The 15,353-nt window shown below is 40.2% G+C and overlaps 3 protein-coding genes across 12 annotated transcripts; 2 read left to right on the forward strand and 1 right to left on the reverse strand.

Moving 5' to 3' along the window:
* Positions 1–181: 181 nt before the first annotated feature.
* On the forward strand, positions 182–1,758 carry Gas41 (YEATS domain-containing protein 4 Gas41). Its single transcript, XM_071707295.1, has 4 exons — positions 182–395; positions 745–1,026; positions 1,120–1,300; positions 1,380–1,758. Exons 1-4 carry the CDS (start codon positions 348–350, stop codon positions 1,550–1,552), a joined length of 684 nt encoding a protein of 227 aa, XP_071563396.1. The 5' UTR covers positions 182–347; the 3' UTR covers positions 1,553–1,758.
* Positions 1,759–2,208: 450 nt separating this feature from the next.
* Positions 2,209–6,544, forward strand: LOC139773069 (solute carrier family 25 member 35). Of its 7 annotated transcripts, none has more exons than XM_071707294.1 (5): positions 2,209–2,515; positions 3,953–4,334; positions 4,792–5,010; positions 5,534–5,648; positions 6,209–6,544. In XM_071707294.1, exons 2-5 carry the CDS (start codon positions 4,017–4,019, stop codon positions 6,409–6,411), a joined length of 855 nt encoding a protein of 284 aa, XP_071563395.1. In that variant the 5' UTR covers positions 2,209–2,515; positions 3,953–4,016; the 3' UTR covers positions 6,412–6,544. The 7 variants fall into 7 exon arrangements, with proteins under 7 accessions (XP_071563395.1, XP_071563390.1, XP_071563389.1 ...); XM_071707289.1 differs by lacking the exon at positions 2,209–2,515 and adding an exon at positions 2,523–2,659; XM_071707288.1 differs by lacking the exon at positions 2,209–2,515 and adding an exon at positions 2,681–3,189.
* Positions 4,660–15,115, reverse strand: LOC139773067 (solute carrier family 2, facilitated glucose transporter member 1). Of its 4 annotated transcripts, none has more exons than XM_071707283.1 (10): positions 14,955–15,067; positions 14,574–14,699; positions 11,848–14,477; positions 11,392–11,462; positions 8,864–8,995; positions 8,511–8,784; positions 8,027–8,317; positions 7,497–7,903; positions 7,093–7,364; positions 4,660–7,008 (listed from the first exon to the last, which is right to left on the reverse strand). In XM_071707283.1, the coding sequence occupies exons 3-10, from the start codon at positions 11,855–11,857 to the stop codon at positions 6,909–6,911; spliced, it is 1,557 nt and encodes a 518-aa protein (XP_071563384.1). In that variant the 5' UTR covers positions 11,858–14,477; positions 14,574–14,699; positions 14,955–15,067; the 3' UTR covers positions 4,660–6,908. The 4 variants fall into 4 exon arrangements, with proteins under 4 accessions (XP_071563384.1, XP_071563385.1, XP_071563386.1 ...); XM_071707284.1 differs by having other exon boundaries at positions 11,848–12,232; positions 12,730–14,699; XM_071707285.1 differs by lacking the exons at positions 11,848–14,477; positions 14,574–14,699 and adding an exon at positions 9,818–9,997 and having other exon boundaries at positions 14,955–14,970.
* Positions 15,116–15,353: the final 238 nt, after the last annotated feature.

Raw genomic sequence — 15,353 nt, forward strand, 5'->3', positions numbered from 1 at the left:
AATAAGTTAGAGTGAGACAAGTATATTATAGGTCTGTTCTTTGCAGCTGAACTGGCTGCACTAGTTCAGAGTTTATCTTTTTTACACCACATTGGAAGGAAAAGGATGAACTCTGAACTAGTGCAGCCAGTTCAGCTGTAAAGAACAGACCATATTTCACTCTACCTTACTGCACTAGTGTGCACCAGTTCAGCCAGTGCAGCTAAAAGAAACAGACTTAATATTTTTATAATTTACATGAGAAAAAACTTGGAAGCATAGTTGAAAAAGAGAATGTTGTTTGAATAATTTTTCAGAATCGCGACTTTATTAAAGATATGTGATTTTTCAAGCTTATCACGTACGTAATGGCATCTACGAACGAGTTTGGTCCAGATTCTGGTGGTAGAGTGAAGGTAACCTAAAAAATAATAATGAACAACTGTATTGATAGGTTTGTTTTTTATTGCTGCATTGGACCGCGCTATAACTTCCCTTTTCGCTTTCGCTAAATTTCAAAAATATACCCATTTCACTTAAAGTACAGAAAATGTATACTAGTTCAGTTAAATAAAAAACATACATAATATCGATTACATAACTTACAATATTTTGGCGCCATAAGATTTGCATGATAAAAATTGACAACCAATGTTCATTAAATAACTTAACACGAACATCTCGGTACGGCTTTGTGCCCTGTTTTTATTCGTTTAATTTTTAAAAGTTGACATGTTACTTTATTGAATGGTTTGCTCGTGACAGGGAGTTACCATAATCAAGCCTATAGTTTACGGAAATGTAGCACGTTACTTTGGCAAGAAGAGGGAGGAGGATGGACACACGCATCAATGGACCGTGTACGTCAAGCCGTACCACAACGAGGATATGTCCACCTACGTGAAGAAGGTGCATTTCAAGTTGCACGAGAGTTACAACAATCCTAATCGTATTGTGACGAAGCCGCCGTACGAGTTGACGGAAACGGGCTGGGGAGAATTCGAGATAGTCATTAAGATCTACTTTCACGATCCGAACGAACGTCCCGTAAGTGAACGAGTTCACCTTTAAGAGATAGAAAGATACTTGCCGAATCCAAGTGTTATTTTATCAGCCGTAAAGAAAGTGAATTAATTTCAGGTAACAATATATCACATACTGAAATTGTTTCAATCGACGCCTGAGATACAGTTGGGGAAGAAAAGTCTAGTGTCCGAATTTTACGAGGAGATAGTTTTTCAAGATCCAACCGCGTTGATGCAACATCTACTAAGTTCCAGTAGACCTATAACGCTCGGGGTTTGGCGACACAATACAGACTGTTCGTATAATTGCGCTGTAATTGTCTCGTCTTGGATTAATTCGATGATAATTTAACAAATTTATATCTATTCCTGCAGTTGAGGCATTGAAGGAATCTACGATGAAGGACATCATGGAGGCACGCAACAAGATAAGACTCGAAGTGATAGATTTGAAAGAGAAATTGACCCTGGCGAAAGAGACTATCGCAAAATTCAAGGAGGAGATCGCAAAGATTTCCAAAGCTGGTGGAAGTTTATCCGTCGCCTAGTAATTACATTATTTCAAGATGGATATCGAAGAAATCGACTATTTGTTGGCTTGGGCTAACGAATATAGGACCTGTTTCCATGTATAAAGTGTACATAATTTCGTAATTATAACTAAATTTTATTCCAATTAATTTTAAGAATTTTTATTACATTGTATATCTAACGTGATTACCGTTAAGAAAATAAAATTTCCTCTATTCTGCAACGTGGACGGCGTTTAGGTATTAGTTATAAGCACTCACAATAAAGTTTATCTCTAATTTAAAATGCTTTATGTAGCTTTTTTTAGTTCAAGAAGGCTATATTGGGATATATGCAAAAGAAATCTATCGTCCTGAAATGAAAAAAATTGTGTCGAGACTCTTCGTTGTTTGATAGCAGTGATTTTGATGGATCGGTAAGATGTTTCTATTCGATTAAGCCTATGACGATAAGATGGTAATATGTTCTATTAAAATTGATGATAACGTAACCCGATTTCTCAACTCGCGAAAACAAAGTATTAAAATAATCATCAAAAGCGCGACTAATACCAAGTATAGCAATTCTCTAGAAAAAGAAACTCTAGAATTACTAGAAAAGATAAAAACAGGGTAAAGGTCAGCATATGCGAAGAACGGGATCCATTTAGAATAGAAATACGTTCTTTGTGTCTGTGTCGAAAGTGTTTCAGATAAAGTTCCTGAAACTTTTGTAACATAAATGGTTGTAATACAAATTGCAAGATAAACGATTTATATTATATTAGATAGTCTATTAAGGATAGTCTGTTACTTTGTTCGAGAGAACGAGGTTTTTGAAATGTTTTGAGATATTAGAAATTCATATATCCCCTAAGCTAAAAGTTGCAGCATGCAATACAGTCCGATAATTAAGTAGCTGTTATCGCGGGTGTAAACGCTGTCGACGCGGGAGATGTGATGTAAACATACGTCAGGATTGCTACATACACGTATACGAACGTAAGTACGCACGCGACGCCGCCGGCGCAGCGCTCCGATATAAACCGCTGTTGCTCCCCGGCGGGATCGGAGCAGCTTGAAAAAAATCAGCTCTCTCTCTTTATCTCTTCCCATCCGAGAGATGAGCGCGGTCGCCGAGAAAACGTGAGCATTGTGTTACGGGTTTTCATTCATCGCGTCGGATCGTCGCGCACCGTCCCGTTTCATCGTCCTCGTTCATCGACTATTCTTGACCCAATCTCGCCTAGTTGTGTGCCGCTTTAGCCGGCGGCGCGTGATTCACGAGTGTTACGTAACAATCGACCGGCCAGTCACTCTGACGCGGCTACGCGAAGTGCGAGGTGTTTAAAGAGTCACTTTTCTTTCCTGCTTTCGATTTGTGTTGGAACTCACGTTCTCTCAATGAAGACAAGAGACTTTTCAAGGGTCCTCGAGTCCTAAGCTCCGATTCAAAATGAATTAAAATAAGATCTTTAAGTCTTTCGGAGTTTGTTTTGATGAATTTGAAGACTGACAAATGCACGATGGTCTTCTACTTTTTCATTAATAAAATATCTGACGAAAAAGTTTATGAAAAGTGACTCTCTAAGTGGGACACCCTATATAGCGCGTTTATGCTCGATAACTTCCGGGGACGCGAGTGATATGGTGAATCAAAAGGAATTCGTAGTTCAGTTTGTAAAATTGATAATCGAAATCACTTTACTAAATCAATGAATTAAGAATAATCGATAGTGACTTTTTGTTAAAAAGAGTAATATTAAGAATTTCCCAATTTAAAGATTCTTATTTAATTATTCTTTATATATAATATATATTAAATTTAATTTTATAATTTATGTAATATAGGAAGACAAATCTTTTAATACTTTTCATACGAATCTTATTTTACTATTGCACGTGACGACTATTTATTTACAAATACAAACGCTATACTATTTGCGCAAATATTGATAAAAATTGATAAAATTAAAATAGAAAATATTAGATCGATTGAAAGATTTATTTTCTTTCCCTTTCCTTTTGCACTAACGAACAGAGTAACGAATAAACTGTCCAACATTCGTAGATTAGGATAAGGAAGGAAAAGAAGATAATTTTAAATACATATCGCGTTTTCGACCTATCTCTAAACGTTCCAACATTTACGTAGATTAGAATAAGGAAAGAAAAGAAGATAATTTTTCAGTGTATCCGACAATATTATCGCGTTTGATTTTCGACTATTTCTAAATAAACTTTCCAACATTCATAAATTAGGATAAGGAAAGGAAGATAAGATAATTTTTCAGTGTATCCGACAATATTATCGCGTTTGATTTTCGACTATTTCTAAATAAACTTTCCAACATTCGTAAATTAGGATTAGGAAAGGAAATAAGAAAATTTTTTTTTACTTTCGACTATCTCTAACTCCTCAACTTCTATTTTCCTCAGACCGGGCGTGGAGTTCGCGATCGGCGCCCTGGCGGCGGTGGGCGCCGGCTTCTTCACGAACCCCATGGACGTGGTGAAGGTGCGGCTGCAGTTACAGGGTGAGCTGGAGGCCCGGGGCTCGTACACGAAGATCTACAAGAACACCCTGCACGCCGCGTATCTCATAGCCAAGCACGAGGGCGTGCTGGCCCTGCAGGCGGGGCTCGTGCCCGCGCTCGCCTTCCAGGTGGTGCTCAACGGCATCCGCCTGGGCGTGTACAAGTCCGCCCAGAGGTACGAGCTGATCGTCGACAAGCGAGGCAACACCGATATCCTGCGGACCACCCTGGTGTCCGGCACGGCCGGCTGCCTCGGCGCCGTCCTCGGCAGTCCGTTGTACCTGGTAATCATCTACTCGATCGCCCTTGAGTCTCTTTATTCATCAAGATATATACACTATAACTCCAAATTGATTCTTCCGTTGACTGTTCCTTCTCTCTAATACATACAAAATTGTACACATATATGCTCCACCTGTTACAATAAGGACTTTTAAAATTTTCAAGATTTAATGGCATCTGCCCGTTCGAGAACTTGAAGGATACTTTACATCAGATTTGCCACGAAGTGATCTTGAATAAAATTAATTACGAAATAGATTTACAAGAAACGGAATAAAATAAAATAAAAGTATAGTTGCTCGCAACTAGTGAACACGTACAAATATCTCTGGCCAAAAGTTGATTTAATAAAGGTATAAGATATAAATATATTTGCCTAGAAATGTAGGTAATAAGTTTCGGGTCGGCGCGCTACACTTCGCACGTGGATTAATCGGATCGTATGTACAATTATTCCAGGTCAAGACGCAGTTACAGGCGCAATCCGCGAAATCCATCGCCGTAGGCTACCAGCACAATCACTCGGGTTCGTGGGACGCCTTCAGGTTCCTGTGGATGGAGGGTGGCGTCACGGCTCTATATCGAGGATGGAACGCCAACATGCCGCGCGTATTCGTTGGCTCGGCGACGCAGCTGACTACCTTCGGATTAGCGTCGGACTGGCTGCGCTCGTTAAATGTAAATAACACTTGATCATCTCCACGCTCGTTTCCAGATACCTCCCTCCTCGCATTGAGGTCTCGAGTTTCCTTTGCTCTCGTCGAAGCCAGCAATTTTCCAAAGGAATTTGGCCGGCGAGCAACCAAAGGAATGCCGGTCACGCGCGCCATGACTTTAAAATATAAAAGAAATCTTATCTTAATCTCCCTTTGGTGAGAAAATTTCTTATATTTTCTTAGAAATTTTCTAAGAATTTCTCATGTCTTAGATTGTCTTGTGAAAAGATGTGTTGGATACAGGAAAAATCTAAAATATTTCATTATTGAGATATTTCATTTTATCTGATGTGAGTTGTTCTGAAAAACGTCCCAATTTGTATAAAAAAATCTAAGACATTTTTCCACCAAGGCTGCAATTTAGATTTCCTAAATCGAGGAATCGTGTATGAAAGCGCCGATCGGTAGTCCGGTAGACCTCAGTGCGAGATTCGAGGATCACTCGTCGCTGTACGGCGCAACGGAGCGTTCTTAATTTCTTTCAGATATTTCCAGATCGCCCGATACTGCTGACCTTCTTGGCCTCCGTGATCGGAGGTAGTTGCGTAGCCATCACCATGCAGCCGTTCGACGTCCTGGCCACGCGATTGTACAATCAACGTAAGTATACTGCGCAAGAAATTGCGTAGTATCTGCTACGTTAAATGCGCGATTTATTAAAGGCCACGATTGTGTCGTGTGTTAACTTACAACAATGAACGACATTTGCACAAAATTGAAATTTTGTATAAACTCTCGTCGAAGAGAGTCGGATTCGTTCGGCAAAATGTAGAACGTACTCATTCTTATCTGATAAAATATCACTTCCTGTCGCGTTCGCTCGACTCAGAATCGCATCTCACGGTAATATATTAACTTGGCATACGCGACTATAAATACAATGCGACGTAATGCGCAACTATAAATACGATCCTAACGCGCGTGACTATAAATATGCTTTGCGTAAAGGACTCGTCATAAAGTTTCTTGACCGTAATGTGAAACGCTCGATTAGAGAGAACATTTGGAAAATCGAGGAATTGGTGTATCGCCCTTAACGCCAGACCGTTTAATAGCGTCGCAAATTTCGTAAAGAAAGCGAACTTTATGCGTTTTTATTGCTGTCTTTGAAAGTCATCAGCTTGTATTAAATGTGTGATTTTAAACGTATGCAAATGCAGAGACAGACGCCAACGGAAAAGGTACCCTGTACAAAGGACTCGGGGACGCGCTCATCAAGATATTCCGTACTGAGGGTCTGACCGGCCTGTACAAAGGAACGTTCCCAACGTGGTTGAGGATAGCGCCGCATACGGTTCTGTGCCTGGTATTTTACGAGCAGCTAGATCAACTATACAGCAATTTTAGAACACGACCCAATTGATGCTAGTTGCAAATTTGTATAAATTATATGTATTTACTCTAGGTATATATGTGCGCAGCGAAAATTTTGTAAGATTTTTCAAGAACGTTGAACATTAAATATTGCAACTCTTCGAATAAATTGATGTTACGTATTGGCAGTGATCATTCGATTGCGTATAGAAATTTTATAATTACGGACGTACGTTAAAGATATTGTATAAAATGTAAAAATCCTAGTGCTACTTTAATCATCTTCGCGTGTACGAGATACCATTCTACGCCATTGCTTTCGATATTTACGGGATGGAATATATACAAATAGACGATAGTGTATAAAACTCGCTCGCATGGTGTACCTGAATCTCGCTCGAATAAATTACTCGTGCATTCGATCGTATGAAACCGGTTGTGAGCAACGCGCGAAATGTCACTCGCGTACGAGTGTAACAACAATTTGTTGATTTTGTTAAAAAACCGTATAAAAAGTACTTAATCGAGTTACGTTAAGCAATTGATCTACGCAGAGAGTGTTGCATTCGGTCTTGACTTGAAACCTTGAGTCATGGCTGCCGCTATATCCGTCGTACTTCGACCTCGCGTTTCAGGCAAGTAGATTCTGTAACAAATAACAACAGTTTCACGTTACGCTGCGAACAGAGTATCGCGCGTTGACTAACAACAATAAAACTGTGTTACGTACTGATTGATCTGCACCAAGATCAGTATGGCCCCAGCGAAGATTAGGAAGACGTACGAGCCGATCGCAGCCTGTAACAAGGGGAACATCATCCCGACGAGGAAGTTCCCTCCCCAATTGAACACGCTACCTAACGACATAGCGGCAGGTCTAGGACCGACGTCGAATAGCTCGGAGCCGATGAAAAACGGTATAGGACCGAGACCGATGCCGTAAAATATAACGTACGCTAGCACCGAGACAGTGCAAAGCCATGGCATGAACGAGGCTTTGTGCTGTAAAGATTAATTTTAACATTATTTATTCTATATATATATAAAATCCATCATCTACATATATTACTGAAATTGTAACATGATAAAATCGTAAAATTTTAATATACAATGCTACTACAACTGTTTACTTACGAGTAGTGCGATAGAGATGCGCAGGACGATAAGGCATCCTATGCATAAGTAACAGCTCAGGAAGAATACTTTTCTTCTGCTGAATAACGACATTATCGGCACGGAGATAACTGCCATCCCGATGTTTGCGACACCAGTGCCTAGGGTCGCATATTGAGCACCGGTAATTCCCAGGCCAGCCCCGAGAAATATCGTGTTCGAATAGTAAAAAACTGCGTTAATGCCACTGAGTTGCTGACCAAATTGCATGAGGCACACCAAGAATAGAGGTAGTCTCACGGTCGGCTCTCTCAACACGCGCTTAATGCTCCACGTCTCGCTTGTCGATCTCACCGCTAGTTCCTCTTGCAAGCCAGCGATCTCGTTTTGCAGGAGCATTATGTCCATGTTGCGCAAACGACTAAGTTCTAAAAAGAATCAGAATTCAAGATATAAAAGTAATGAAGACAAACACGAGCTAAAACGTAGATTGTGAAACGAATAAAAAACTTATACACTCGGATGGTCGTTCGTAAAACAACTGTACGCACCTTTAAGAGCCTTTCCCTGTTCCCCTCTAATTATGTACAGATACTTTGGACTTTCTGGCAAAGTGATAGTCAATAATAATGCGATGAGGCATAGCGGTGAGAAAGATGCTAACATTATGTGCCAGGATTCGGGAGTGCCCAGGACAGTGTTGAGCCCGGCGATCTGGCCCATCAGCACGCCGCAGGTGATTCCCAATTGACACAAAACTCCGACGGCACCTCTCAATTTTAAAGGCGCTATTTCTGTCATGTACATCGGGAGCAAAGCAGTAGCTAGACCGCCGGAAAGTCCTACGAATATTCCGAAACATTATATATCACGCAGATTCAAAAACCAAATTGAAGAAAGAAATTGAAGGCTCGTACTTGCCTTCAGCTAAAATTATGCCTGTCGCTATAATTATGTGCTTTCACATTAATTATAAATGTCCAATTAGGACCGGTGAAAGATGAAAGGTTAAATCTTAACGATTCCTTGACTCACCAACGATCACTCGGCCAATTAGAAAAAGCTCGACCGAGTTCATGGTTCGTACGAGCAAGAACAGAACAGCTCCTACGATCCCGCAAATATTTCCAACGCTCAGCGCGCCTTTCCGTCCGAATCTGTCGCTCAGCCAACTGGCAATTAAAGATCCAGACACACCTCCGATAAGAAAGACCGATACTATAGCGGACCAGAGTATCTGGAGCTCATGGCTGGACAACTGTACGTTATATTTTTCCCTGATACTATCATTGCAGAACGATTGCATAAGCTGTAAGCCGAATATACGACAGTATAGTTTCAGATAACACTGTGTGCTCGACGGAATCGCATATTGGTCTACTACGAACATGAGCAGGATTGTTCATGACGCCTATGTTATATCCTGCTGGTAATGCTGATCCCAGGCAGCAAGTGGCACCGCCCAGTACCAGCAACGGTGTCCATCCACCGGGATCGGCATCGTGTGCATTGTTACACTCCTATAAAAGAAATTACACGGGTCAGAAATTATGTCATACCATATGAAAAGCGTTTCTCTTAATCTTCTCCTTTTAAGTGAAAGGTGAATGGTTTATTACGCACAACAAACATTTATTCTGCGTAACAGGAGCGATACATTGCAGCTCAAAAAATTTCTCTGTTAATTTTTACGGATAGCACAACTTGCGGATTATTAATATTTACGAGCTACCGTTATTCTCTGTTAAGCAGTATAGTCACGTAAAGATTGCAAATAATGTGTTTAATGCAAATACAAATTGCAACGTAATCTATAAACGTTACTTGCAGTTTCTGATGGCACGAATCTTATTATGGCGATGTATGGAAGATGAATTCTGATAATTTCATATCATGACCCAGAATCCTCAGATATCGTCCGCTTTGCGTAACAATTAATAATAAAGATCGTTTAACACATTGTGATATCGCGGGTTATAATTACGATTGGATTATATCAACGTAATTAATCCTACCGAATCTCTAATGAATATTTCCAACTAAATTTTCATCTTCTTTACTGATCTTGCAGAAAAAGAGAGAAAAAAAGAAGTAAGTTCCGATTTTCGCGAATAAGCGGACACGTCGATATCTTTTAAGGTAGCATACGGGCTTCACCAATCTCTTAAAATACAAAATTTACGATATGTAAAATCAGAAGACCATACCGCTCACGTAACTAAGCATCGTAAGCAATATGTAGTGTGTTCTGCACCCTCGTAGACCAATCAGTGATAACATGGAAAAGCCAGGACGGAATGATGGAACAAAACTCAACAAAACCACACACACCATGGGCATACCTGTAAACTGTTTAGATAGCCAACCATGCATTATTATGAATTTGTCATAGAACCCGAATATACCCTCCGACCGTTTGTCTTAAGGGCATACACACGCGCACACATGCTCTACCCTTCTGTCAAAGAATCAAATTTTGGCTACAATATCCATATCTGTGATGTATTCCGGCTCTGATAATTCTATAAATATAGATAGATATTTCCTCAGTTTAATATACCACATTATAAAGTAACATGCATCACTATATAAATCGTGAGAGTGTCACATTAGCAAAGCGATCATTTATTTATTAGCGATACTTTAATATTCATAATCTCAGCACTTTCTTTGAAAACTTCGCTTGTATCGACTACACTACTTTGACATATAATTCTGTTTATTACAAGGAGATACACAGAGAGCATATTCAACTTTGTTCTCAAATCAATTAAACTGTAATAGATTAAAGTAGAAGAAATTTTAAATTATCTAGGGAAAATATATATATTAAAATATATTAAATTATTGTATAATTTATAATTATAGTTATATATAATTTAAAAAAAAGCATATTACCAAGATTATAATATTAAAAATTAGTAATCCATAGAAAAGTATCCATAGAAAAACCAGAGAGTCACATTACCTTTAAATGATAGTATATTGCGGGGGATTAAAAAAGCAAATAAACTAGCTGGTTTGGAAGAAGTGAAAATGGCGTGACGTGATAATTGAGACATGCGTCACTTCGATTGAATTAACAAAATCAGAATTGAATGAAATGATCGCCAATATAATCATTCGAGTACACTTGTACGTTGTATCTTTTTGTTTTTATTCTGATAATAATAATAATAATAATAATAATAATAATAATAATAATAATAATAATAATAATCTACTGCATCGACATTAACTGTCTGTATAATAATTTGAGTTTGTTGTTCACTACGTGATGTAAAAAGAAATAAATCACACGATACAAATTGACTGCCATTGAGTACCTGGCGCAAAAGTTTTCGTGAAATACATACTTTTCTTGCATACGAGGCGCTAATCTCTTTAAACGCTCGTTATATATATATGCGATAATTATTCTGATAACGTTTTCTGCGAAAGCCTGTACCACTCGCAAAGGATATACAGGCAGCGGCATAGCTCTATCGAATTATTAACAACTACTTTCATAAAGATACGCGGAATAATATTAACCCTTTGATGTCCTGCGTCGAGCTGGATTCAATTTATTATGCTTCGCGGTAGTCTACCGCATAGTATTTCCATACATCCGAATCGGATGCAAAATTATAATGAGCAAATTGTACTTTCGAGATTTTCATAAATCCCTCTAGATAATAAAAATTTTTTTATTTTTATTAGGTCCGCCAATTAAACGAGACACTTGATCCTCGCTCATTTACAATAAATAAATTCGGACCGCAAAGAGTTAAAGAGTACCTAATTAGCGATAACAGCAAAAATAAAACTTTTATCTTCGAATAAGGGCCGAGAGATAATAATCGGCTGCGTCACTATAGAAAAAATTCAAACACGACAGCAAACTGCGACAAGGCGGAGGGTAAGGGTGACTTACGGACTTCCGCGGTTCTCCGGCCAACGATTTCACCCTCGACACATCGATGCACAGCGCGGACACGTCGGTCTCTGCAAGCATAAGGAAAAGGATTGCAATGTACACCCCTAATAAACACCCCTTCGAGTGCTCTGTCATCCGGAGGACGCGAAGCGTCCAAGATCGCGCGGATAAATGCATCGGATGTGCAAAACGTCTTGCTAGGGAACGAGACGGCGACGACGATGCGTGTCGCATTTATCGCTGGCACGCGCTACTCCCGCGTGGAAGATCGATGAAAACTATGAAAAGACGCGCGCGGGAGGGTGGACAGCACTGCGACGTCGCATCCCCCGGAGATTCGCTCGCTTAATTTTCGTCTCCCTCGTCCGTTTTCTTCGCCGTAGATCCGCGCTCGAACGTGGACCAGCGTTCTCGATCGCCAAGGATAAGGGTTTGAGTGGGGGGTGAGCTTACCTATCGTCATGCCGCGCGACACGTGTCGCGGACGCTGCAGCGCGGTGATGACCGCAGTGGACAGAGACGTCCCGACGTCCCGACGGCCGCCGTCGCACTGTCGCAGCGTACGTCAGATCAGGTTAGGGTTGGCAGCGCCGTGCGCCGTATCGTTCAACCCTTCCGTTCGTTAGGGGTGGTAATCGCACGGTCCGATCCTATATATTCAAAATCGTTCCACGTCCGATTTTAACTTTGGATCCTTGTGGGTAGTTTTAAGTCGATGGAACGATCGTACAGCGTCACGAGATCGTACTTTGAAACGATTTTGAAGATTGGATTACGAGGTAACTTCGATCAAACTCCGTTTAACTCAGTTGGTCGTTTAAATTATCAATATTGTGTACTATTAACATAGATAGAATTATTAACTTTTTGTTTAACCAGGGCGCCTGATTTTTTTTATGTTTTTATATCACCCGGGGTGATTTTTTTATACCCTGATTAAAATAAGTCATTGTTATTAATTACATATTTTTGATTTTCTTATAATTTATTAATATTTAAGCATAATATGTGTTATATAGATTTACTCAACATTTTTTTTCTGAAAAAAGTAAGGAGAGACCAAAAAATATTTAAAAACCGAAAGAAGCACATTAAAATTACTCTGAGAGAGAGACGTGAGAGATTTATTCTTTCAACACTGGGGTGTAAAAATCACTCCAGGCGCCCGTTTTTGGGTTAACATGCAGAAATAAATACCGCTCAAAACCTGATCCTCACAGCCGTGTTATGTGCTAATACTTAAAATAAGATAGGTGTGTATTTATAATACGCATCGAAGAGAAAGAAAAAGGATGATGAAAAAAAAATATGAAGTACTCGTTACGAGGAACGAACCCTAGTCCGCCGCTTTGATTCTCGCGCAAATTTCGAATCCCGGTCAGGAGATTAACTTCGCTAGGATACATCCCCAGACGTGAATGTGTCCGTTCCGTCTTCTCCTTTTCTTCCGCGAGTCCTCGAGCGAGAGACGAGGCGACGTGCAATGTGCAAAGTCGAGCGATATAAAGGGTGTCCGGAGTCGAAAGCTCGAGTTTCTTTCTCAGGCCATTATTCCTCGCGTCTATTCGACGCGAAATTTATGAAAGGGGAAGAATAATCGAGAAGCACTTTACCCTTTGTGAAATCTGAATTTCGAAAAAGTATTCTTTAAACGTCATTCTCTCTGAAAGAAATCTCTGAAGCACTCTTCTAAATAAATTTATCTTTTTTCCCTTTTTCTCGGCAGCGCTTTCCACATCTCCCCCCTCGCAGTTTCCTGCATTTTTTCTTTGAAATTCTAATCACGTGTCTGCTCGCAATGTAAACGCAAACAGCGCGATTGACAAAAAATTTATTTATATATACGAAAGATGCAGCTGAAAAGAAATATATTTAATCTGTTTTAAGATCAATCTTATTTTCCCGGATACCCTGTACGTCACACTTTTACGTTTTCACGCGGCTACGTGAGCGTGTATCGTTGGCGTGTTCCAACAAAGCGTGACTTGCGAGTCTATGGAATTCTTGTCGATTCATAATTAACGCTCAACTGCGAGTAAATGCGACATTATGAAACACAAGGCGAAGTTGTTCAGTTACATCGCCGTGATTGCATCTTAATTAATTACACACCTCCTGAACTCTTTGCACGTCTCTCCTTCGAGACTTTTAGAATCTGAAAACGTGGATTTGTCCCTGCAATGACAAAAGATGGACCTATATATGTCCAAGATTTATATTTTCTTCTTCTTTAAGTGAATGTTTACCTTTGCTTCTTCTTTGCTTCTTCTTCTTCTTCTTCTTTAGGTAAATTTTCAACTAGCGGGATTGCAGTCCCACGTTATTTAATGTCTACGTTTTGACTACAGTCTCTGCCTAGCTGCATCTTAATTTCATCTCTCGTATCTTTTTCTCTTACAGTTTACTTTTGCCTCTCATCTCTTTCTCTCTTATAGTTAAACTTTTTTTCTCGTTTCTTTCCGCCGCCAGGCCCGGCAGACAAATACTTATCCTGAGAAATTATGGAGAGACTCCGATGAAGAAGGAAAAGAAGAGGAAGGAATGTGGCGACTCTGCTTCGAAGAAGGAGGTAAAACAATATTTAATAATGACTAATACAGCGGAGTTCGCTCTTTGGGTCACCTATTTACATCCGCCTCTTCTCGCTGTCATACGAAAGCTTCGTCTAGACCGAGAAACATTGTCGTCGACACGCGGATGTCGCCTACATTCCTAAGTTGCTTGCAATATTTGTCGACAACAATGTGTGTGACAGTATTCGACAAATGTATCCTACAATTTCTTGGATTCAAAATTGAATTTTGTCGAATGCACTGTCGCGGCAACACGTGTTTTCGACAACGTTCCGTTCGGTCTGGATTGGTCTGGACGAGGCTGAAGAAACCGGAGAGCTGGGTACGGTAAGGAGAGCTGCGCTCGGTTTTCGCGTCGAAAATTCGCGGTGCGAAAATAGAACGTCCTCGCACGTGGCGCGCGAGACACGCGATTGTGACGCGCGTTCGCGGCCACGAGTTTGCGTTTGCGCTGCATATCACATTGATATGCGCGAGCGTGACAAGCGTAGCGTACTCTCACATGATGCGCTAAGGTTCAAAGAATACAACATATGTAGTGTCGATCCTTAAACAAGCCGACGTAAAAATAGCAACGGAGCTCGACAAAACGCATGTGCTTATTACCCGTAGCCAATGATATTAATGTCTTCCTTCCTTCTTTTTAAGTAAAGCTGTCCATCGGAGTTGATTCTTGCGGCGTAATTAATTATTCAAATTCCGACTACTGCATCGTCGCAAACATAGTTCGTTCTAACAATAAGTAGAAACTAAATAGAATCTGGTTTCGATCCAAGAGACAATCTTATAATAATTTTAGTATATATATAAAATACAAGAATTGTTAATATTGTATTCCTATTATCGGTTTAGAACACACGGTATATATTTTATGCAATTTGTAACAGTCTCAGAATGTATTTCCAAGGGATTTTTTGAATTCTGGTTCTCCACGCGATTCCGTTCAGTTCCTTGCCGCATTTTCTTATTTTCAACGTCGGGACATACCTTGATTCTCGTCCGTTGTGTCTTTCATTGTCCGGCGCGCGAGCAAAGTTCGCTGCAGTCGCGAAGAGAGTCTTTTAAGAGCACACAACCGCCGTCGACGTGGACTGCGGTCCGACTAACCGCGACCGCGGTTCTTTCGGCCACCGTTACCGCTAATACCGCTGTCACGGTCGCCAGCTGCATACACTGGCTGACGATAGCGAACGGACAGCCAATACCGCTATCCCGTTTGGTTTAAGCAACGTGCGAAGGCAACGTGCATAGAACTGGCATAGAAATAGGCGCACGTGTATAGAAACAGGGGACTCGCCCCAAGAAATCTAAATGTATCATTCATGTCAGAATTAGAGCCTTAATGGGATTTTAATTGAGATAACATACACAAAAATATCGATCAAC

Source organism: Temnothorax nylanderi, unplaced genomic scaffold, assembly GCF_030848795.1.
Source record: "Temnothorax nylanderi isolate EJ_2023f unplaced genomic scaffold, tnyl_v1.0 TNYL_tig0057_pilon, whole genome shotgun sequence".
NCBI lineage: Eukaryota > Metazoa > Arthropoda > Insecta > Hymenoptera > Formicidae > Temnothorax > Temnothorax nylanderi.